The sequence below is a fragment of the Eupeodes corollae genome, chromosome 2, assembly GCF_945859685.1.
Source record: "Eupeodes corollae chromosome 2, idEupCoro1.1, whole genome shotgun sequence".
Classification (NCBI taxonomy): domain Eukaryota; kingdom Metazoa; phylum Arthropoda; class Insecta; order Diptera; family Syrphidae; genus Eupeodes; species Eupeodes corollae.
In genome coordinates, this window is record NC_079148.1 from 103,590,359 (window position 1) to 103,616,455 (window position 26,097).

A 26,097-nucleotide genomic window follows, 5' to 3' on the forward strand; every position below is an offset into this window, starting at 1 on the left:
AAATGTTGGAGTACTTTCTTCAGCGGCCTGTTGCACATCAGCAATAAATTGTTCCACTTCATGGTCAATTTGCTCGATTGTATCCATGGAAGAATTTATAAAACTTAAAAGCCTTTCTCTAAAAACATTCCAGTTTGTTTTCTTATTTACAAGCTTTGGATTACTTTTTTCTAGTACTTCCGATTCACTTAGTGATAAAATCACTGGAGTATGATCTGATGACAGGTCATAATTACCTTAGCTAAGAAAAAGTCAATAACGTCTGGTATTTTGTTATTATCAGAAGGCGAGTAAGTTGGCGACCTGGAGGAATAGAATTCGCAATTGTATTTACGGCCTGCTTGGAAAAGTCATTTGCCTTTTGTTGATATAAGTCTTGAACCCCAATGGGTGTGTTTCGCATTCGTTTAAGTAATACAACAAATAAAATACATGGACCATTTTGGCGACCTTGTAGACCAGATGATCCAAAAGTCCAAAGTAGTAAATCGCTAGAAACAAACATTAAGTAAAAATACAAAAATCATTTTTCAGTTTTATATTTTCATACATCGTTTTGTTTTATTTATTTTTACTTCAATCCTATGTTTTCAACTTAACGGCTCTTCTACTTTATACTTAATGAACCAATAAACTTAATAATTAATTTATTATTATGTATAGAATATTAAAAACTATAATATTTTAATAATAATAATATTATTATTTTGTTTATAATTAAGTTAAAATACAAGTTCATATTCATATAGGTACTGACAATTATTATTTATTTTATCATGTCAAATTAAATACATATATTAAATATTCATTTTCTTTTTTTAATATAAATTTATTGACAAAATTTCCAAACGAAAAAAAACATACAACTTTTCCTTTTTTTAACGACAAATAAAAATTCGTAGAAATGAAAATTTAACACCATTTTATACTAAATCTTGTGCAAATAAAATAAATACGTCATGAAAAATACATTTTCAAAATTAAAAAAGATTGTCTTATTAATGTTTTTGTTTCTTGTTTCTTAACCATTTATGATTTGCAAACTCATAACCGACCGACAAATGACCAAAATAATTTAAGTGAATTATTTAATTTTATTATTTTGTTTGTACTTGTACACATTTATATAATAATATATTTTTATGTAATATAATATAGAGGCAAGCGTGGTTAGGTTATATTGTAATGATTTCTGTATTTTTGCTATCATTTTGGTTTTGCATTTTATTTTATTGTATTTTTTATTTTGTGTAAAACTTCAATCTACAAAAATTTGCGTATGTTTTTTTTTATAGTTTTTGTTGTTTTTCTGTCGAAAAATTAGAAAAATTAAAAATTTGTAGTAGCAAAATATTTTGATTTGTAAAAAAAATCGTTTTATTTTTGTTGACAAAAAGAAGCCAAATTTTTGTTATATCATTTATTTCATGTTTTCTAATTTAATGTTTGTCTTTTTTTATTTATTTTATCTTTTGTTTATTCTTGAGTTATTTTTAAGGCACTTTTAAAGCAAAACATATATAATATGAGTAAATTGTTTTATTTTTCTGTCTTTTATAACAATAATTTTAACTTAAATAAAGCTCAATCAAATCACAAATAAAAATAATAAAATGTTTAAAAAAAAAATAAAGTAAAAATATTCCAATTCAAGAAGTTTAAAATATAAATAAAAAGTCTTTTAAAGATTTTGATTAATGTTGATTTTTCAAATTCTTAAGAATTCAATGTTATAAGATTGAGGAAAAAAAATAAATATTTTCCGTGATTTTAAAATATCACAAATAAAATTTTTATGTTGGTATACAAAGCAAGCCATGCGCATGAATATTTTAATCATAGTCGATTTTAAATATATAAGTGTGTTATTTGTTTCTTTTGTTATTAATTTTAACACCAAAACATTCATAATTATTTGTTTTTTTCTTTTGTTTTTGTTATGGAGAAATGTGTTTACTTTATAATGTAATAATTGGAAGGGTTAAGTACATTTATATAAAATGATGAAGAGAAGAGAGCGTGTGGAAGTATTAATGCATATAGTTTGACTTAATAATTTTTAGTGAGAATATTTCATTTTTTGTTTTCTGATACAAGATAAAGTGTTTCAGTATTTTCTTAAGCATATTTGCATTAAAATATTTCACTTATTACTTCTTTTCCTAATGTTTATTTTCAGTTTAATGATTTGAAAAAAATCGAAAATGTAAAATTTAAAATAAATTTAAACCTGGGGTAGAATGGACAGTTTTTGTAAGTTACTAAGAAAGCATTCATTTTTAAATATGTGAAAAATATTAACAACAAATATAAATTCAAATTTTAAACGAAAACTTCCATGAAAATCAACCAAATGAAATGGGAAACCATTGCCTACATTTAGGTGGAACATACAAACGTGGAATTAGACAATTATATGAAATTTATTTTATGTAAAATCAAACAGTTTTTAATAATTTTATTCAGCAAAAAACAATTAAGAAAAGAAAAAAATCTGAAAATTCAATAGAAAAAACAGTTTTTTTCCATCGACATCGTTTGGGCAACGTCAAAGGATGAAAACCCGAAATTAAAATTCAATTTTAAGCTCTTTTTCTGTTTTGAAGAATTGTAATCTACAAAACTTACGAGTATGTTGCCAATATTTTAATTGAAAATTTATAATTTTCCTAGAAGCTAAAAAAACGAATTTTGAATAATAATTAATTTTAACCTGCCAACGGTGGCGTCAACGACTGTGTTTTTCAACGAAAGGCTTTTCTAATTATTTTATGTTCTTTGGATTATTGCAAAAGATATTTTATCAACCTTAAAGCTTAAGCCCACTCTTACTTTTCTAAAATGTTTTTGATGTAAGTCATTCAAAATTACAAAAATTTTACAAATTTAACTATAAACTAAAAACAATACAAATAAAATTAAAGAACATAAAATAAAATAATTTCTGTTAGTCTCTTGAGTTTAAAAAAAAATCGAAAAACTAAAACAAAACATTTTCGCGTAAAAAAATGTAATGTTGACTACTTGGCTTACATAATTCTAGACCAAGTTTGTACCAATATTTTGAGAGGTGTCCTCAAGTAGGGATTAAGTGAGAACATTTGGAAAATTGATACGTAATGCGTGGACGAAAAAGTTATTCGCTTTTTTTAAAGAAACCTGGAGCCTTACTCTGTAATGGGCTTCAAAAGCAAATATTTTCGAAAACGAATATTTTGTAATCTCTTTTCTAATGTGGATAAGAAATCTAGCATTTATGGAATGACAAATCCGCATTCGGATTTTTCGTACCTGGCAATGCGTTTCCGAATGGCATTAGCGTTCGAAAACAAAAATGATGTTTCTACACCAAGACAAGTAACGAATTGCAATTTGAAGGTAGTTTTTAAAGGAAAATTATGTCAAGTTGTGTAAAATAGATAAAATATAAGTAAGTAAATAATAATTGTATTCAAAATTTAAGCAACAAAATTCCATTCCAGGGAATAATCAGCGAAAAATGTGCATACAAAACAAAAGCAATTTGAAAATATGGTAGAATTCGTATGACTTGAAGGAAAAAAAGTATACCTTGGCAAAAGACAAATTTCAACACAAAAACCGAAATGACTATAAAAAAATCAACTTAAACTTTCTAAGTTTTATTTAAAAACAGAGATTTGGCAATTGCAAAGCATTAAAGTGTAAAAAAAAGTCATTACGATAATTTTCAACTGATAATAATAGCTGAATTTTAATTTTAATATTTTCCTCGTCTTCTTGTGATTTGTTTTGATTTTTTTTGTATTTCTGCTTTGACAAATCTCATAAGAAATACTTGGAGCCTCAGCAAATCTATCCAATAAATAGAAAAAGTACTTGATGATTGTTTTATTCGATTCGAACATTTTACAGAGTACGAATTCATAAAGGAATCGAATGGGATTGGCTTTCGAAACTCATTACAGAGTAGGGCCCCTGGTCTAACAGACATACTCTAGGCCACCGTTTTGGTGGGTTAAAATAAGGAAAACTTTAATGAAAACAAACTTATTTCATTCACTTTTTCACAGAAAACCCATGGATATCATGATATTGAATATAAAACCCAGAACATACAAGAAGTTTTCAAAGAAAGTCTTAAACAAAAAATTAGGCTAAAGTTGAGCCAAAATATCTTGAAAAAAAAACGACAACAATTACTTTAGTCAAATATGGTTACAAAAATAGAGGCAATTGTCAAAATATCGAAGTACTTTGAATAAATAAGCGTCTTGATTTGTTTGACTAAATACAAAATCAAAGCGGAGCATGTGAAAAGACACTAAAAATCAAAGTCATCTTCTTATCAAGGGGTTTCCAATTAGAGGTTTCATTTGGAATAGCTTGTATTTTAGGCCGCTGCCACTTTTGAAGCTGTCAACCTGTTGACATTGGGCAGGTTTAGACATCACAAGGGACTTAATTTGCAGTCAACTTCATTCTTTGAACGCATTTTTTTAACAAGGCAGCTAGTTACTTTTTCAATTCTCATACATTTTAAACTCAGAACTTTACTTCAATAACTTCTACCTTCAGTTCATCGTACAAAAACTATCAGAAACAAATTGTCTACAAAACACTCCTCAGCAAGCTACGTGTCAATATATTACTTATTTCTTTTCCAATTTGACAAGAAACCAGTTTCCACAAAAAATTAAATAAAATTGGTCAGAAAATAAAAAAATCATAGAGAAATAAAGTTCTACTTTGAGTTGAATGAAAAAACATGGTTGACTGCCGTTTTGACATAAGCTGACCATTTCATTCAACTTTAAATTTAAGTTGCCTTAATTGGAAGGTAATTTGTTGGCTGCTTGCCAATCAAAAACCAGAAACTTGCCTTAATTTGAAGTCCCTTATGTCACCTGAACATGCCCATTGAACAACTTAAAACTACATCATTTATCAAAATGGTAAAATATATATTTCGAACAATAATATTAATATTTTTCACAGTTTTTCAAGAAAAGTTTTGTGGCCGTGTTATTTAAAAAAAAAATTGGTCAACAGAATTGTGATCTTATAATTTGACACCTAAAGACTTTTTTCTTTGCGACCACGTAAAATAAACAGTGAATGCTAATGCTTCCCTAAAAGAAAGAATTCGATTAACTATCGAGGTCTTACAATACACATTTAATTCTGTAAATTTGGAGATTGTCATCAAATTTAAACCCACTGCACTAGATCAAAGTAAAATCTTATTGGTTTATTTCTTTTCTATGAAATAAAAAGTAGAAAATGTCGGAAAAGATTATTTTTGTTCTGGCTAATTAAAAATTAGATTCGATTACTAAACTTAAAGGGATCAAATTTAGCCAATATTTTTATAATTACTGTTTAAAAAGGGAAATTAATAAAATTTTAAAACAAAGCTGTTCAAATAAAGTGAGACTATACTAAGAAGTGTTTCAAAGCTGTTAAATCAAAATCCCTTTAATGACTTAAAGAAAGACTAATAGAATTCAGTTAGGGACATCATTTTGTTGCTTTTTCCAAGATACAAGGCACAAGCCTAAAAAGTAAGTCACATACAGGAAATAAGGGAATTTATAACAACTTAAAAGTAACATATTTAAAAAGCGTGTCTGACAAGAAAAAATTGTGGGTACCAGGAAGCAGAAACAAACTAAATTTAAGTACAACTGTAATCATTTTTTTTCTGTAAATTTTTCATAATTCCACACCTCGTTTCTTTTTTTCTTTTTGAAAACACATCATAAATCTAAGAAAATCTTCCTTTTCCTATTACTTAGTATATTTTATTTCTCTTACAGCATTGCCATACCTAAATTATTGGACATTGATTCTAATGATAAATTTTACTGCATTTATTTATTGTTTTGTTTTTGTTTGTTTGTTTTTTTTTTTTTTTGTTTTGTAATAATAATTCAAGATCATTATTTTAATTTTCATTTGTGTTTGTGTTTTTTCTTTTATTTTTACAGTATAATTCTATACATAAATATTTAAACATTTTACATTACAGAGTAATTTTTGTTTGTTTGTATCTTACAACTTATAGATATATCTATACATACACAATTTATGTACAACAGGTAATTTATTTAAGTGTTTTTCTTTTTTGTTGTTATTAAATTAAGAATGAATTTAAATTTGAAATGTTTTGCAAATTTTGTGTAACTTGCTACAATATGACATAATTATAATATATAATTATTTTTTTTTTTGTTTTTCAAAGTTTACATTAAGATTTAATATTATAACATATAAATGTATATCATTATAAATATTACGACAGATTAAACCATCTTGGATAAACATAATTAAATTATTTATGCTTAGAAATTATAATTACAACAATTATTTCTTTCTTGCTTAATGAATTAATGGGGAGGTTTGAGGGCTAAGAGGTTCTTTTTAAAAAATAATAAGTCGTCAAGGCAGAATTTTCTACTACTTATAATTTATATAACTAATATAAATAGAGAATATTTAATTATAATTATTACAATGTTCTTGTTTATTTAATTCCTTTTTTTTGCAATGTATTTTATCGTAATACAATTAATTCTTTTACATGCATTATTTATGTAATTATATTTTCTTTGTTTAATTAATTTTAAATTAAATTCCAATAAATGTAAAGTAAATGCGTTCACAATTAAATCTTAATTTTAAACTTAAAATCTAAACAATACCATATTATACACATTCATATATAATTTAAATTCATTAAATGTCTATTTGAATCCTTATCCTTGTTTGAATTTGTTGTTGTTCAAATTTTAAAGTTTTAAATATTTATTAATATTATAATTATGTTTATTAAGTTTATGAGTCTTTTCTTATTTTTTTTGTTTTCTCTCTTAAGAACAATACTATGCGAGTTGTTCAAATTTTTGTAAAGGTATGAATTAAATTATTTTTGTTTCCTAATGTACATAAATTAATTAAGTATAAGATATTTGTTTTAAATTAAATAATATATTTAGGTATTTATATTTATTTTTAGAGGAAGGAATATTTGTGTGTTTAAACCATATTTACAGCCCCAGCTGAAGCTGGAGTTGCTATTGAAATGACATCGCTACTTTTGAGGGCAGCGTTTTGGCATTTGTATTGATTGAGTTGTGACGAAACGGTTGGACCATCATCCGAATCGGAATCACTTGAGTCTTCGCTGTCTGATAGGGTTGTCGTGGATGCGGTTGTTGTCATTGCTTCGGTTGTATTTGTTGCTATGGATTTGGTGTGGATTTTCATGTGTTTGAGGGCTCCTGGCAAATCGGTGTTGCTTTCGAGCGTCGAATGTTGGCTGGATGGGGAATGGCTGTATTCTGAGGTATTCTCTTCGTCTGATACAATTACGACACTTCGTTTGTGAGTTGGAATCGGGGCTGATGATGGGATTTTGTAACAGCGACGGGCTCTCATCCCACGACCAATGGGTTGCCGACCAATGCTATAAGAAGAGAGTTAATACAAGGAGGAACATCACTTTTAAAACAAAACTTTCTTACCTTCTTCTCCTTAGTGAATATTTGTAATCGGTGTCTTCACCCTCCTCATCCGACCAACTGTCATCGCACAGATCCTCCTGAGATTCCCCATTAGCATTATTCAGTTCCGAATGCTGCTGCTGTCGCATGTGTCTCATTTGGCCTCCACCACATCGTGGCATGGTCTTCGGACTGTGATGTTGGTGATTGTTTGTGGTGTCGTAACTATTCGAATCGTTGGCACAGGACGTATAGCTGCTTCGTTGTTGTTGCTTCTTCTTGCAAGCCGACGCATAGATCAGTGAGTCTCGATCGAAGGAATTGCCATTATCTGAGTGCTGGGTCAAACTTCCGACACTGCCAGGAGGACCAGTTGAGTTGGTTGTTGTGGTGGTGAGGGTTTGAGTGTTGGACGCGGAGCTGGTTGTGGTTTGTAATCGATTTTCATGGATGAATTCGATAACTTTGCGATTAAGAGTCTCAAGGTTTTCGTCATCACTGCAGCATCCCGTAATGTCAAGCCTTTCGTTGCTGTTCATGGCATCGTCGTAGGCCAGTTGATCGGGACTGGAACAGGCATCTTGGAATGTCATATCGCTGGTGGTCATGGAATTCGAATTGCCATTGGGACTGATCGGACTCGATACTTGAAGGACATTCTGATGCAGGTTTGGAGATTGTTGCAGAAGTTGTTGTTGCTGTTGCTGCTTTTGTAAATTGCGATTGTTATCAGCTGTTATCATTGCCTGATAGTCAATTACGGGCGTTTGTGGTTCGGCTAGTTGACAGTTGACCAATCGGAATCCATCGACATCACCACCAATTAAGCTGGACGAAATTTCCCTCGATGCATATAACGCACTGGGACTGGCATCTGTCTCACTGATATCCATGGCATCGGTTTGGGTCTCTGTGTCAACGAGTTTGACTTTGCGGTTTTCCGGTTCACTTTGGTATCGCCTCTCGCGCAGTGGACTGACTTTGGGTGCTGCAGCAAAAGTGCCGGAACCAATGCGTCTGTGACGGGCTTTTTTGGGCTTCTGCGTATTCACGCAGAATGATTTTGGTTGCGACCCATCTAGTTGAGCGTAAAGGGTACACTTTACGGGACTCTGAAAGAAATGTTTAAATTTAAGAAAAAATCACTCATTTTGTGTGTAGGAGATACTTACTTCTGGTGTCGTTTCCGGATCCGGTGTGGTTGACTGATTATCACAGATCATTGGTGGATGATTGTTGAGCCTTCTTCGGTAGTATTGCATCTTGCGAAGAGTGTTTCCCAATCGTCTTGTTGGCTTATAGCCTGGCAACTTTTTTTCTCTCCTAATTAGACAGAATTTTTACAAAATGATAAAGTTTTCAAAAAGATAATTTATTATTTGAACTTACTCAGCTATTTCTTTTTCCTTTTCCTGCAATTGTGTCATGCACTCGCTCAACTCCAAATACAGTCGATTCGTTTTCTCCAACTTGTCCTCGTAGACCATTCGAATGTCCTGAGCATGTCGCCACTCAGCTGTTCGCCTCTTAATCAAATCTTGCTCGTATTTATGTATACTCGTTCCATTTTGTGTGATCTCCTTTAAATGTGACCGAACTTCTTCTTTCCATGATCGTTGCGTTTCGAAGTATTGCTTTTCGTTTTGTTTAAGTAGCTCGGGACCAGCTATAGCCAAATGTGTTAGAATATGCCGAAATGACGGACGGTTTCTTGGTTTGGCACTCCAACACAATTCGACTAGTAGCTTAAATCCATCCGGACAACTTGATGGTATTGGCAGCCTCAATGAATTATTTCCAACACCCCAAATTATGGCAGACGAATCGACATCTTTGTAAGGAATTTCACATGTTAACATCTCCCAGAGGACCACGCCAAATGACCAGATATCGACTTTTTCCGAACATGGCTCGTTGCGAATCACCTCGGGGGCCATCCAGGCGACAGTTCCGGCAAAGCTCATTTTTGTACTGATTTCATTCCATTCACGACTTGTTCCAAAATCACTTATCTTAACGAGGGCATTAGTTCCAATTAGGATGCTAAAAAATAAAATGAAAAATGGTAATGAAACCTTTTGTAAGAAACAAAGTGAGAAAAAAGAAGGCATGTAATTCTCAATCCTTAAACCTTTGTGATTAAACTAAGGAGCATGTTTAGGTTCTGCTTGTATCAATACAGAATTTAAATTAAACCCAAGTGTCTTAACTTAAGTTTTCCCCATATTCAAAAGTCTTTATCTTTTATTAAAATTAAAATCAAATTAAGGCTAAAATACTTCCTCAAGGTTGAGGCTTCAAGCTCCAAGGAAGTAGTATGTAATTATCTATCTGTGTCCAATGAAGGTTTCTCGTGTAAGGCTACAATATAAAAGTTTGTCTGATTTAAGAATCATTGCGGCGCGGCAGTGCGGTGGCGAGGATATAAATTCGTAGGAACCTAAAACACCTATTAATTTCACCTCGCTCCAGCTTAACTTTCACTTCATGCGTCCTACATCGGCCTCCGCCGCTGGCAACTTCGCGAACAACCCTTAACGAAAGGAAACACCAAAGGCAAAGTGGGTATTTATATGCATTTCCCTTGAGTTCAATTATATTTTCATTTTTATTACAACAATCAATTGGCGGTTGGCGCCCATTGTCGCGTCGCGACGCGCCGTCGTTTTCGTCGTCGTCCGGCAACGGGCGCCGCGCCGCTCCTCGTTGTCGTTGTCGATGTCGTCGTCGAAGGTGCACACTTTTCAGACGTTGTTTTTTTGATTCCCTGCAATTATATATTTGTTATGCTGCTCATGCCAAATAAAATTATTGCAATCGCAAGGTCTGCAGCTGTTTTTCCCACCACTTGTCCAATATGTTCCTACACCACCATCCATTGGGTAGGTAGGTTAGCGAACGAGGTACTATCAAGTCTCAAGTTGGATATTATGTCGCATAAACTAAAAACTTTCAGCAAAAACAACACACACAAAAAAAACACCTTTTGTTCGTTTTCGAGGAATGAAATTCTGTAAACCATCGCACCTCACCTACAAAACTTTTGTGTTTTGTTTTTGTGCTGCGACCTGGCCGGGTTTTGTTTGGCATCAAGTTTCAATATAATTGCCCGGCGACAGCGACAACCGAGGAGTTCCTACATAGTCAATTGATGTGTCGCCGCAGAAAGTTCATTTCCCATTTGGGGACACTTTATAAGGGGGCCATGACCGACCAAACAGACCGGTCGTGTCGGTCCTTTAACGTTTAGTGTAGGTAGTTATTGTCCTGGAAAGAGTATGGTTGCTCTTGCTTGTCGTTGCCCAAAGTCTTTATGGAAAAACAGGACCTAAATACTGATCCATTAACTAATGAATGAATTCCTGTGTGCTGGAGAATTCGATCGCGCTTTATTGAAGGGAATTTGAGGGATGATATGTATCGTGCTTTATATTTTATGGACAAAGTATACATTCCTTTTATATTTGTATAAGCTGGTAGATAGATTGCAATCGGAAAGCACTTAAAATATATTTATTTTCCTATTTCTTAGTTCGATGTTCTTAGATATACAAATGTTCCCTAAGTAGTATGCCTTTCCGGTATCAATGTCAATTCACTCAATAGTATATAAATACAGTCAATGACTTTAAATCATATCATGCGAAATTAATTTCTCTTTTTATTAAATTTCTATTTTTCCAAATTTGATTGCAATTCATATTTCTCTAATTTGCAGGTTCGATATAAAATTGGAGTCAGTAAACCAGCAATGGATTCCATTGGTAAGTTTGTATTTCTGTATTAACTTTTTATATTATGATTAACAAACTTTAAAGGAGAAAAAATATTGATGAAGATGGAATGAACTCACTCAGAATTACAACAATAAAGAAAAATTGAAAATATTTCCATTGATAAGTTAGGGATAGAGATCTGTTAGTTTTTAGGAGGCAAAGGTACTCTTAGCGACCATGAGAGAAAACATAAAGTAAACCTTAAGATCTTTCTTTGGACACATAAAAGTTTATGAACATAAGTGGAGTGAAAATGGTCCCAAATTATAAACGGTGATTTTTTAAGAGCTTGAGAACTTTAAAAAAAAAAAATGCATACAATTTGCAAAATCTCATCAATTCTTTATTTGAAACGTTAGATTGGCATTTACTTTTTGAAGATAATTTCATTTAAATGTTGACCGCGGCTGCGTCTTAGGTGGTCCATTCGGAAAGTCCAATTTTGGGTAACTTTTTCGAGCATTTCGTCCGGAATAGCCCGAATTTCTTCGGAAATGTTGTCTTCCAAAGCTGGAATAGTTGTTGGCTTATTTGTGTAGACTTTAGACTTGACGTAGCCCCACAAAAAAAAAAGTCTAAAGGCGTCAAATCGCATGATCTTGGTGGCCAACTAACCGGTCCATTCCTTGAGATGTATTGTTCTCCGAAGTTTTCCCTCAAAATGGCCATAGAATCGCGAGCTGTGTGGCATGTAGCGCCATCTTGTTGAAACCACATGTCAACCAAGCTCAGTTCTTCCATTTTTGGCAACAAAAAGTTTGTTAGCATTGAACGATAGCGATCGCCATTCACCGTAACGTTGCGTCCAACAGCATCTTTGAAAAAATACGGTCCAATGATTCCACCAGCGTACAAACCACACCAAACAGTGCATTTTTCGGGATGCATGGGCAGTTCTTGAACGGCTTCTGGTTGCTCTTCACTCCAAATGCGGCAATTTTGCTTATTTACGTAGCCATTCAACCAGAAATGAGCCTCATCGCTGAACAAAATTTGTCGATAAAAAAGCGGATTTTCTGCCAACTTTTCTAGGGCCCATTCACTAAAAATTCGACGTTGTGGCAGATCGTTCGGCTTCAGTTCTTGCACGAGCTGTATTTTATACGGTTTTACACCAAGATCTTTGCGTAAAATCTTCCATGTGGTCGAATAACACAAACCCAATTGCTGCGAACGGCGACGAATCGACATTTCACGGTCTTCAGCAACAGTCTCAGAAACAGACGCAATATTCTCTTCTGTACGCACTGTACGCATTCGTGTGGTTGGTTTAATGTCCAAAAAAGTAAACTGAGTGCGAAGCTTGGTCACAATCGCATTAATTGTTTGCTCACTTGGTCGATTATGTAGACCATAAATCGGACGTAAGGCGCGAAACACATTTCGAACCGAACACTGATTTTGGTAATAAAATTCAATGATTTGCAAGCGTTGCTCGTTAGTAAGTCTATTCATGATGAAATGTCAAAGCATACTGAGCATCTTTCTCTTTGACACCATGTCTGAAATCCCGCGTGATCTGTCAAATACTAATGCATGAAAATCCTAACCTCAAAAAAATCACCCGATACAACCTTATTTTAAAGACTGATCTAACAAATAATAGATATAGAAGTTTAAGGTCATAAGAATCTTGCAATTCCCTTCCAATCATTTTAATAAAGCCTACAGTTCTTTTAGCCTTTTCTAAATTATAGTTCGTATGATCAGTAAAAGTTAACATTGGGTCCAAAATAATGCAGAGGCCTAGGTTAGGTTAGGTTATAGTGGCTGTCCAAGATGGAAACGGACACACTTAGGCCAGTTTAATGGCCCATTGTGATACCACATGAATCTTGAGGCTTCCTTCTAAGCTCAATGCAGAGTGTGCTTAGTGAAGAAGAAGTTAAAGAGTTTTTCCAAGTTCGAAGAGTTAAACATGTATTTATAGTCAAGTACGTTATGTTTGTAAAACAAATTCTTTTGCACTCATCAATATTCAATATTATGCACCATTCCCATAGCCGAAGTAGATCATCTTGTAATAATTCCCATAGTCCCTTAAAAAATAAACTGCTCTAAATATTTTCACTTTATCTGCGTATATTGTTACCGATTTTTTGTAAGATAGAAGGAAGGTCATTTATAAACAGAACAAATTACAACGGGCTAAGGTGGCTACCTTCAGGTATACCAGAACTGACAATAAACGAATAAAGAATGATGCATAAGAAAGGAGACCCTTTTAACTGCGCCAACTACAGAGACATCCTTTCTGACGTATTATGTGAACGTCTGAAGCCGTTCGTCACCTATCTGATAGTTCGTTATCAGTGCGGCTTCAGACCAGGAAAGTCCACTATCAACCAAATATTCACACTACGGCAGATCTTGGAAAAAACCCAGGAACTTTAAATCGATACCCACCACCCGATGTTAAAGCCACGTACAGCATCTATAGGGAAGAGCTCTACAGAGCAATGTCTAGTTTTGGCATCTCTGTCAAACTTATCCGTTTGTGCAGAATGACTATGGAGAATGCACGCTTCTCTATCAAGATCGGAAAGGATCTCACCGATGCATTTGATGTCAAAAAAGGTTTTAGACAAGGCGGTGCGCTGTCATGCGACTTCTTTAATATCGCTCTAAAAAGAATTGGGCAAAACTCAACCGTCAAGTGGAGCTTTTTTGAGCATTGCGACCAAAGCGAAGAAGATGGGTTTAGTGGTCAATGAGGGCAAGACCAAGTATATGCTGTCATCAAAAAAGGACATTGAACAACGAAGTCTTGGACAAAACGTCACCATGGAGATCAGCTATAACCTTGAGATAGTTGAGGCCTTTGTCTACCTAGGTTCCGCTATAAACTCAATCAACGACATCAGCGCCGAAATCAAACGAAGTATAACTCTTGCAAGTCGCTGCTTCTTTGGACTTAAAAGGCAATTGAGTAGTTAAGTCCTCTCTGGAGAATCTAAAATCATCATCTATAAGACACTCATTATCCCGATTCTCATTTATGATGCTGAGGCCTGGACCCTGTCGAAGAAAGATGAGAGCGTCTTAGGATGATGATTTTAGGTCCCATATGCATAGATGGAGAAAGAAGAAGATATAACGACGAACTGTACGGGCTGTACAGCGACACTGACTTAGTTAACAGAATTAAAGTCCAACGACGTGCTAGGTCATGTAGAGCGAATGGACATCAACGAAGGTCTTCAAATCCAATCTCGAGAGACGGCGCAGTAGAGAAAGATCGCGGCTCAGGTAAAGACCTCAACCAACTTGGCGTGCGATACTGGAGACAGCTAGTCAGGAACCGAGCTGGTTGGAGACGCATGTTGGTTGAGGCCCAGGTCCATCCCGGACTGCAGCGCCACCTTACAACCCAAAAAAGAATTAGTTTTGCAAACTGTGACTTCAAAATTTCACTATGCGTATATCGTTGTTAAATTTTTAGAAAGATGTCAACTGCAAAAGGGACAGCTGTACAAATAGCAGTCTTTTCAAAATGAAACCCTTTCAAACAAAATAAAAGTTTGTCCGCCAGAAAATTTAAATTTTGTTTAAAAGTTGGAATGACTTTGGACCAAAAAAAAGTTGCCCTCGAATGAATTTGAATGTTGAACTTGAATCAAAAACTTTCTTTAGCTAAAATTCAACATCAACATGAAAAACTATTTGAAAGTCAACGAACGTTGTTTTAACATTATGAAACTGTAGACAATCAGAAGAAGGAGAATTGAAGATTACGTAATTTTAACGCCAGAGAACTTAATTATAAATTAAGGGTTTATTGAAGTTTTAAGATGTAGTTTTTTTGACTTTTTTAATTAGTTGAAATCATGAGCAGAAGAATTATTGAAATCGGTATATTATTACATTACAAACAAATATAAGCTTCCAATAATTCACCTCAGTAATTTATAACGAAAACTGTTTACCAAATTAAAGACTTTTGATAGTTTCTGATTGAACTCAGTTAATAATTTGTTTAATTTATTATGAACGAGATCAAATGCTGTAACGTCAATTTTATTTTTCTCGAAGTAAAGTCCAATTAAAAAAAAATAAGCTTGAAATAATTTCCAAAAAGTTTAATAAACTACGAAGTTAAAAAATAAAAAAGGAAAAAATTCCTCGATGCGTAGTGTATAACTAATTTAATGACTTTTCTATACCCTTCCAGAAATTTGAACATAAACTAACATAATTTGTCTTTTCAAAAACTTAGTTTGCACCCAACATTAATAAATTCCAACCTTCTTAATTTGTGTGTCTGTCCATTGTCCACCCGCTACCATTGTAATCATCAGCTGATAAACTACCCTAGACAGAACTTAGCACTTTATCATCCCTTAAGATATACACATACAAAAATATGTATGTATCTATATCTACCCTTTCTAATTTATCCACTCCTTCAGGATAAATTCATTTCAATTTCCTCGAAATCGCGTTAGACGCGGCTAAACTATCAACTTTCTCAAAAAGCGCTCGTCCCTTTCGCTTCGACTGGTCGGGGAGGTTCATAAATATGTCAGAGTTCTTGGGAGACACAATGTTTTTTTGTTTTGTTTTGCGGGGGTGTACAATACGAATTTCAAAGAACCGCGACTCAGTTTATTGCCAAAAAAATAGATATGTACATATCGACAAAATATATATATTCTTTTTGTGAGAAATTCCACTTGCCCTCCTCCAAACATATGAAAGGCGCCGACATTTGAGCGCATGCCCGTATTATCCCTATGCCTTATCTCCTGTTTATATAGCCCTTTTATTCGAAACCACGTTAATTTAATAACACAGAAAAAAAGGAATGACGCCGTTTGCCCTTCTGCATGGATTGCGCCAAACAAGGAGATGATGGATTGTTAACAGTGCCAGACTAACAAAGAAGGCCCGAGCTTAGGAATAACTTTTATGGGGCGACAGCACAACATAGAAAGTTTGGTCAAAAATACAAAACTTTTAAAGCCCTTGTAATATAGTTCAATTTACTTTAGTCGGAAACTAGAGTTAAACTTATTTAATTTTGGTTTTCCCTTAAGAATGAAATCTGGGGCTGTTGGAATAAATCCGTTACTGATTCGAAGTAAGAAGTTGAAAAGTTGGAAGTTCGTGTATGAATACGAATTCGTCCTGGTTTACGTGACGCGCAGACAAAATAAGGGTGAAAAATATTAATTCACCCCATCACCATTGTCGCATCGCATCGCATCAGATCAGAACTTTGAAAGGATAAACTTTTTCTTTTTTTCCTTCTTTTGGTTTATGTTGCTAAAAATGTTATTTGAAGAGCAACTCTACTTCCCTTCTTTTTCATCCCTCTTATTGTGAAATGGAATTTATATTGTTGCGTTGGTTGAGTCTGGGCAAGACGAGGTATAGGTATAAGACGGGACGAAAAACACCAAAGTGCACTTGAAATGTGCAAAGTTGCCGTATTTGTGGTGTTTTATTGAAAGGACGACTACCTACCTAGTTTTGTTTTTTCATCTTGTTACACTTATTTTTATCTCGCTTAAGCAAGGAAGTCGATGAAGATTAAAGTGCGTCGAACTCTGGATAAAGAGGCATATAATTGCAGTTAGTTCAGTTTTAAGTCACTGAAGGATGTTAAAAGGGCTTTAGGGTGTATGAATGTAAATATGGCGATTAAATACGTTAATCCATGCGTATTACAATTTCTTGTTACTGTCAATCAAAGCTTTTTTTATCTGCCTTGAAATTATCTTTTAGAATAAAATGTCTGCAATTTTTAAATGTAGACAAATTACTACTAAGATTTGTACGTAGTTTAAAAAGCACCCTTAAGTCAGTACAGTCAGTTGTTGCTTTTGTTTCTTTCTTATAGAAAATAAGTCATTGAACGTTAGTTCTGCTGTCAAAGAAAATCTAAAGAAAGTTCTTTAAGAGCTTTGAGAGTAAAATTAGGTAATTTCAATACCGTGTTAGTTTGTTTTCTTGAGTAATAGAATTTTGTAACTATACCAAATCAAGGCATAATATTTTAAATTTTCGTATTTTTTGTATTTGAATTTATTCATATTTAGAATTCTGTTTCAATACTTCATTTCCGTAAAAAATGTATGGAAAACGATTTTTAAAAACTAATAAAATAAAACATAATATGTATTTAGTTCAATTAAATTGGCAACTGTAATTGATAGAATTTATGAACATTTAAAATATATGAGAAGTTTAAAAAGTTTTGTCAATATTGAAGTGCAGAAAAATTAAAGTCGAAAATAACCAGAAAGTTTTTTGGAAAACATTGAAGTTTTTCTTGGAATATTATTAAGAGTTTTCAGCGCTATTTTTATATTTTTTGCAAATTCAAATATATTGACTTTTTCAAAAGAATCAATAAGCAGTAACAATTCTCTGGTATGTTTATGAAATTTAATCGTCAGTAGATATTTTATTTTTACCGAGAATTTAATTTGTCCGTTAAAAAGTCGTATATTTGTAAAGTTTTTTAACATATGTACAAATCATATAGGGAAGGATTTAAAAGGAGATACATCAAAATGGGAGGGAAAAACAGAGTTGGCCAAAGCATTCCACATTCTCGATGTGCCATTTAAGAAAGAATCTCTGTACTTGACAGTACGCCCGAAATTGAGCTCAAGGGTAAACTAATGAGCATTCCTAGAAGTGCGAGTATTACGGCTTTACGCTTTAACGACAGGAGACAGCATTGAGTTTTCGAAGCATTAAATTCTACACGGTTTTTGATTCCCCATTGGACAATGCTGTCAAGATCAGAATTTAATGAGCTTATCATACGCTGCTGTTTAAATTCTACATCAGAAGGACAAGGATGTGAATCTAGAAACGAATATGAAAAGCTGAGGGTACTGTCGTCGGCGAAACAGTTTAATGGATTAGAAGTGACAGACAAAAGACCGTTTATGAATATAAGGAAGAGAGTCGGAGACAAAATGGAGCCCTGAGGTACACCAGCATTTATTTTATGAATTTCAGACTTGAAACCATCCAATATAACTTGTATTGAACGGTTAGAAAGGTAATTTCTAATCCTCCTAGGAAGAGATTCATCAATACCAAAAGCACGCATTTTCGATAAGAGAGCTTGGTGCCAAGCTCTATCAAATGCTTTTGAAATATCAAGTGCAATAATCTTACTTGCTCTAAAACGATGTAAAGATTTGTTCCACTGTTCGGTGAGATGAACCATGAGATCACCAGTAGACCTATTGGTACGAAAGCCATACTGTCGGTCATTAAGAAGCTTCCGTTCTTCAAGATATTTCTTAAGCTGAAAATTAATCAGCGTTTCCATGACTTTAGAAAGAAGAGACGTAAGTGCAATTGGACGATAGTTTGAGGGAGAGGAGGATTCGCCTTTTTTAGGGACAGGCTGGACAAATGCAGTTTTCCATCCACTCAGGAAGAGACCTGTAGAATAGGATAAATGGAAAAGCTTACGCAGAGGTTTTGCCAGCGTTGAAGAACACCTCTTCAGAACAATAGGAGGAATACTATCCGGGCCAGCGGATTTGTGTATGTCAAGGTCTTTGCACGAGTGCGAAAGAAGATTCGTCCCATAGAATCATTTACGCTCTCAAGAACAGGAGGACTCATGATGCTATCCGGTAGCGTCGAATTAACAGCAAAATGTGCTGCAAGCAAATTGGCTTTATCAGTCGAGCTTACATAGGGAGTGTCATTGTGGACGAGCGTTGGAACCGAGGATGACGTGGTGTTTTGTACGTTTTTTTTATGCAAAAATTTGGTCCGTGAATATGACCATTACAGGTCTTTCTAGCTTGTTTAAATTTATTCCGGTTTTCCTCAGTCGGGTTGGCATTATAATAACGGAAACTTACATCTCTGAACCTTATAACCTCTTTACAGCTCGAATCAAACCATAGATAGATTTCACCATATTTGGAAAAAAATTCTCATTCCAGATTAGATTACATTAGATTTTATTTTCATTTAAATTTCTCAGCATATAAATTTACATAATCACAATTCAAGGAAGGCTCTGCTACTTTCTACTAGCACAGGGCATTTTCCTAAGAAGTGAAAAACATCTTTTCTTTCCCTTCGGTTACATAAACTGCATTGCCGGGGTCGATCCTACCTATGCGGTATACAGTTGAGATGCTGGAGCTCCCCTCGAAGTCTCAGCATTGTAGAAATGACCTCCACACTGTTCTCATCTGTAAAACAGTTATTTGGACCAAGGTTATGACAGAGATAATTGTAAATTAACCTATTATTTGATTTTGAAGCTTCTTCTATACAGCGACCACGGAGTTTTTCATCAACCCTTGCAATTAATTTATAAAGTTTAACCCTGCAATCCCAGACCCAGTGACATTTCCCAACAAAAAGCCAGCTCGTGCCATTCTGCGTACCAACTACTTCTTTGATTGATTGCTGCTTTCTTTGGTAATCTTTCCATGTGCATTAGCAGATGATGTAGTCTATATTTAGTTTCAAGCTTTCAATAAAAAGCGGCAATAGTTCAGTTTATAGTAAAACCATGTAATTTGGTGTGTTGTAGGAAAGATGAAATATTATTTTAATAAAGAATCTTAGAGGTTTTTCTACACTTTTGTACTGTTTGTACCCCCAAACTTGTGCTGGGTAAAGCGTAATAGACCTAGACACTGCTTCAAACACACGAAATTTGCTACTATGTGCTATGTTCTTGTTTGAAAAACACTTTGCCCAGGAAGTTCCGATTGCACTTTTTGCTTTTATAAGTTTTCCACTAAGATGTCTTTCCAGAATAAAATTCTTTCTAAAGTACACTCCTAGATAATTGAATTCTCTCACCACCTCAATCAAGTTCGAATCGTAGCTCCATCTTTCATTTGAGCTATTTCTTCCACCTCCGTTCTTGAATATCATTATTTTAGATTTACTTAAATTGACCTAAAGATTCCACGTTACACAGTTCCTATGCAACTGGTTTATCATTAGTTGCAGTGATTGGAGTAAATTAAAAAACAGCAGAATGTCATCGGCATAGAATAATGCTTTGATCGTTGTCCCCGTGAATTTTACTCATCCACCAATATTGTCGGTAAGGTCATCCACAAACAACGCAAATAAAAGAGGACTCAACGCATACCCCCGCCGGACACCAGTTTCAGTCTGAAACCATTCAAAGATTTCCTCTCTATCCAAACCGCGGCTTTAGTATCATCGTTTATATTTCTGAGGACTTTACCGAATTTCCTTGACATCCCTAGTGCATGAAGTTTGTGTAAGAGCGCATTTATGTTGAACGCATCAAACGCTGCTTTGAAATCCACGAAGAAACAGTAAAGTTTCTTTTTGCTTCGTAGGAAATTCTCGGAAATGCTCTTAAGGACACAAATTTGGTTTGGTACTATCCCATTGCGAGAATTAAAAACTTCATTAAGAATTAAAGAGCAATAAAACGCTAAGAGTTTAGTAGAGTTTACTTCAGTCCTGGTCATGATGGAATAAAATAATTTATTTTGAAAAACTATGTATTGTCTGCGACGTAATTTTCAATTGTTTTTCTTTTATGTATACGACAATTAACATGGGTTTTTAAAAAAAAATCTACAATTTCTAATTTATTAAAATTCTTTCTTTGGATACATTCGAAAAAAAACTCTCAAGTCGATTTAGGATAGGAAGCAATTTGCCAAACTAAGTCATGATATTCTGCTTAGTTAATTACGTAATATTGTTCTTAACAACCGTTTCATTATGTGGATTTTGTCATGTCTTAAAGATACTCGTAGATATTATAACATCATGCTCAGGAGTAACCTTTTCCTTCATTTCAATTTGACGTCAATTCTGGTGTACCTCAAGGGAGTCACTTTGATCCATTGCTGTTTATTTTATTTATTAATGACTTGCCTTCTGTTTTAAATAATTATGTAATGTTAATCTTTGCAGATGATGTTTTAATATTTCGAATACCTAGAGATATTTTAAAATAAAATTATTAGAAGTTATGACAGGCTTTCTCAAAATTATTGCTTTTTTTTTTAAGTTGTAAGGCCAACATTATAACATTTAAGTCTTTTTTCATTCACAGATGTTTGCAATAAAAAATGTGGGCAATTTTCAAGATCTGTAACTGCAAATGTTTGTTAAAACACACATACGAAATAAGGTATTAGGCATCTTTGACACAAACGATGCTGTTAACATGCATCATGGTCTTAGATTGTTCAAAATTGGTGTACCTAAATTTCCTTACATTTTTTTTCCATGAAAGAAAATTTGATTGTTTAAAGTCTATAGAAAAGTTTTTCAAAAAAAAAACACATACAATTCAGGAAAAATGCATGAAATCTTTATTTGAATCGATAGTACGGTCCATATTTGAAGATCATTTCATGCAAATGTTTAACTTGACTCAATGGCCCATCCACATAGCCTATTTTTGTCATACTCTTTCCAACATTTCCACGAAGCAAAGATTGCCATATCTAAGTTGATGTCTAATAAAGCCGCTTGAGCAGATGGCTTGGATATTGAGCTCTTTACAGCAGCTGGAGATAAGTTGGTTAGGAGCATGCACCAACTTATCTGTCTTGTTTCCCCGATCCTGAGAAAAATAGACCCCATAAACTGCACCAACTATAGAAGAATCAGTCTTCTTAACATCGCCTATAAAATTTTCTCTGCCGTAATATGTGAACGTCTAAAGCCCATCGTCAACAACCTGATAGCTCCTTATCAGTGTGGTTTTAGACCAGGAAATTCCACAGTTCATCAAATATTCACATTACGGCAGATCCTGGAAAAAAAACCAAGAACACCAAATCGACACCCAACATCGATTTTAAGGCCGCATATGACAGCATCTACAGGGACGAGCTGTATAGAGCCATGTCTAGTTTTGGCATCCCCGCCAAACTCGTCCGTTTGTTCATACTGGAGAATTCACTCTGCTCCATAAAGGTTGGAAACAACTTACCATAACCTTTCGATGTCAAAAAAGGTTTTAGGCAAGGTGATGCGCTGCCATGTGATTTTTTTAACATCGTGCTTGAAAGTGTAGAGTATATAGTGTAGAGCTCACACGTCAACACTAGAGGCAATATCTTTCAAAAGTCTGTCCTATTACTAGCAAATGCTGATGACATTGACATAATCGGAAGAACTCAGCGTGATGTCAATGGGGCTTTTGTGAGTATTGAGGCAGAGGCCATAAAAATGGGTTTAACGGTTAATGAGGGCAAAACATAGTACATGCTGTCGTTAAGAAAGGACACACAACACCGACGTGTTGGTCTTAACATCACCATCGACAGACGTAACTTTTAGGTAGTCAATTACTTCGTCTACCTAGGCTCCGCTGTAAACGCAGAAAACAACACCAGCGCTGAGATCAAACGCAGAATAACTCTTGCTAACCGCTGTTTCTTTGGACTAAGAAAGCAATTGAGCGGTAAAGTCCTCTCCCGAGGGTCCAAAATGTGGCTTTATAAGACCCTTATCATCCCCGTCCTGCTATATTGTGCAGAAGCATGGTCGCTTCGAGAGAAAAGTTCTTCGTGTGATCTACGGTCCCTTATACATCGAAGGGGAGTGGAGGAGAAGATGGATCAACGAGCTGTACGGGCTTAGCCAGAAGGGTAAAAGTCCAACTACTTAGATGGCTGGGTCGCGTAGAGCGCATGTAAACCAATGCTCCGGCCCGAAAGTCTTCGAATCCGCACCCACAGGACAGCGCAGTAGAGGAAGTCCGTGGATCAAGGGCGCGCACAAGTGGAAAGTGACCTCACCCAACTTGGAGCGCGAAACTGGAGACATCTAGCTAGGGACCGAGCTAGATGGAGAAGCTTGTTGGGTGAGGCCCTAGTTCACACAGGACTGTAGCGCCACCTTAAGTAAGTAGGTAAGTAGATGGCTTGCATTTAAAAATTCGTGCAATTTTCCAGGCCTGTGTTTGCAAATGTTTATTGAAACACACGCAAGATAAGAATTATTTCATTGGGCATCTTTGACACAAACGAAGTCTTAAACATTGTTCGTAATTTTTGTAAAAGAGGAATCTATATTTTCGGGATCTAAAAATCAATTTTCATGAAAGCAAATTAGTTCCAAATCTCAGATGCAAAGTTCAAAGTGCAATTAAAAGATTTTTTAAAACCGTTATCCGAGATTCAAAAATACTCATATTTTAGCTAGAGGTTGTTTATAAATATGGGAAAAAACTTGTTTCAAAATTATAACTTTTTTTATTAAAGCGGTCACTTGAAACAAAAATGGGGAAAGAGGTCAATATGTAAAAATCGTTTTAATGTGTTTTTATTATGTGCAAGCAAAAATTGACGCTACAAAGTTATGCAAAATAATTATTTTATTTTTAAATTAAATTCGTGATGATTTTTCAATTTTCCCGTTTAAATATTTTCAGCTTCTAACACTAAACGGCTAATATTTTTCATGAGAAGAATCACTGTTGGAGGTTTTGACAATTCCTCGCGAAAGCCAGTGAAAAAAACTTTAGATGGCTCAGACAGGGATTGAAGCCAAGACTTTTAGCTTCACAGTTCTAAACACTAACTATAACGCCACGGGTACTACATATGAACCTAATTGCCCATAAAACAAAAAGTTTCATTGATAATGAGCGAAAATTTCCAAGTTATAGGTACACCTCTTTTAAAAAGACACCCATTACATCATGCAAGATGCGACTTAGGTATATTTTAAAGTTATTTTTATCACTTATAACATCTAATTGTTTATATTTGCACGCAAACTAAGTACATACATATCTATAAAACTATTATATACAACTTTCATTCCAAACCTTATCTTATCACTTTTATTAATAATTTATAACCACACGTTTACACCTGCCTAAGTGCTTGTTATAATTTGTCATCATGTCATGTTCCTATAAATGTACCTACATTCATACATAAGCCCAGATTTTCTATTTTTGCATTGATACCACTTTATCTATAGTATTTTTATATTTTTCTTTTTCCTTCTACACAAAAAACACCCTCAATATCAAAAGAGTTAATGGGTCTATAGTAAAAATATAGGTATGTACATATGTTTACAAAAAAAGGGGAGGTTTATATTATTTTTAGATTTCGAGTTAAATAAACTAAAAAAGAATAGAACATTTATATTCAACCCATCCAATTTCAAGCCCATTATATTCGAAGCTGTTATTTAGATATCGATCCATGTTGCGCCAAAAGGATATTTGCTAAATTTCATTTCACACGAGCGAGTGCTCCTCTTTGGGTATACATAAATCCTCTCCATTTCATCAAAATCGATATCCTAGACATTCGTCTTTTTGAAAAATTACACAATTTCAATAGAACAGAAAAACAAAAAATGGTTGCCAGCTGCAAAATGGACAAATAAAAGTTGAAATTTAGAAGGAAGAAAGGATATCGAAAAGCCTTTTTCTCTCTTTGACATAAATAATAAATATAACAACGGAAATAAATAATAATAAATTCAATTTAAATTGAAAAGAAAATTGTTGTAGATATTTTACTTACTTTGGACTCTTTAAGTCACGATGAATGATTTTATGGGAATGAAGATATTGCATGCCAAGAGCAATTTGCTCCGCCCATGAGACTAGACGCGATGGCAGCATAACGTCCTCCTCCTTCAGGATGTTTTGCAGTGGGCCATACGGGCAGAATTCCATTATTATGCAGAATACTGGTGAATGTGTACAAACGCCTCTGTTCATAGTGGAGAACAAAAATAGAAGTTATTACCATCATATGTCATGTTATACTTAATAAATATAGTTTAAAAATAAAAAGTTAATAATATTTAATTCTTGTGTAAATAATTTTATTTTAGAATTCTTAAATTAAAATAATATTAATGTCACTCTTAGATACTCGCGCGTACATGAATCTATGTAAATCGATAAAATAAGTTTACAGAGGTTGGATCTAAAAAAAGAAAGAGGTCAGCATTTGTTTTATTTTTTTTTTAGCTTTGCGAGAGACAAGCCTTCCTCTAACTATTATAGGTTATGTAGGTAAATAAAATTAGAAGGAAAGTGTATTTGTTTTTATGGTTAACCATACATAAAACCAAACTTACCACAGACATGCGGTTGTCAGGTTTGGTGGCGCCATATTTGACCTATAACAGCCTACTTGGAGAGTAATTATAATAATTGTGAGAACGTGTACAATATTATTTTGGGTCTTTTTTTCATACATATGATAATATGTACACAATGACTGATATGTAATGTATAAGTTAATTTAAATATCAGCAAATATAGTTAAAGTTTTACAATCATTACATTAGACATAAGGATCTGACAGCATCGGTAATACAAATCTGACAAGACATAAATTGTATACTCAAATTATAGGTTATGAACAATTTTGTAAATAATAACTTTTGCACAAATTTAACATCGTTACGATATTTGTTATTTTAATTGCTTAAGTTTTGAAAATTAAATTTCAGTAGTCGATCCAAAGTAAATTAATATAAGCAACTCACAATAAAAATACAAGGATAAAATGTCGGTTTTTCAAGTGAATTTTATTCATAGATGCACTGGGATGTGAGAATTTAGTAGGAAACCCGCCGAGACGAGAAATTGAACATTAATTCAATTCTTGAAGAAAAGATCTGGAGCCTATTTTACTAAATAAGCTTTTCATTTTGCAACTTTGCAAAAAATAATATCTTGCAAAGTAGAAGTACAAAGTGTTTCACAATATTTTTGTAAAGTGAAAACACTTTTAACTTTTCAAAATTCAAATATTATTTGAAAAGTAAAAACTGAATGTGCTTCACTTATTTAAAATACAATTTGGAATTAGTTTATATTGGAATTAGTTTGTATTTGAAAAAGTTGG

At 33.7% G+C, this 26,097-nt stretch overlaps 1 protein-coding gene across 2 annotated transcripts in view; it reads right to left on the minus strand.

The window, feature by feature from the left end:
- Positions 1-5,672: 5,672 nt before the first annotated feature.
- Positions 5,673-26,097, minus strand: part of LOC129944722 (uncharacterized) — an 83,516-nt gene continuing 63,091 nt past the window's right edge. For both annotated transcript variants that reach the window (XM_056054359.1, XM_056054360.1), the window contains 5 exons: positions 24,757-24,948; positions 8,874-9,527; positions 8,657-8,807; positions 7,506-8,596; positions 5,673-7,447 (listed from right to left, as the gene is read on the minus strand). In XM_056054359.1, the coding sequence (XP_055910334.1) occupies positions 7,018-7,447; positions 7,506-8,596; positions 8,657-8,807; positions 8,874-9,527; positions 24,757-24,948 (2,518 nt within the window). In that variant the 3' untranslated portion in view covers positions 5,673-7,017. The remainder of the gene's footprint in view (positions 7,448-7,505; positions 8,597-8,656; positions 8,808-8,873; positions 9,528-24,756; positions 24,949-26,097) is intronic.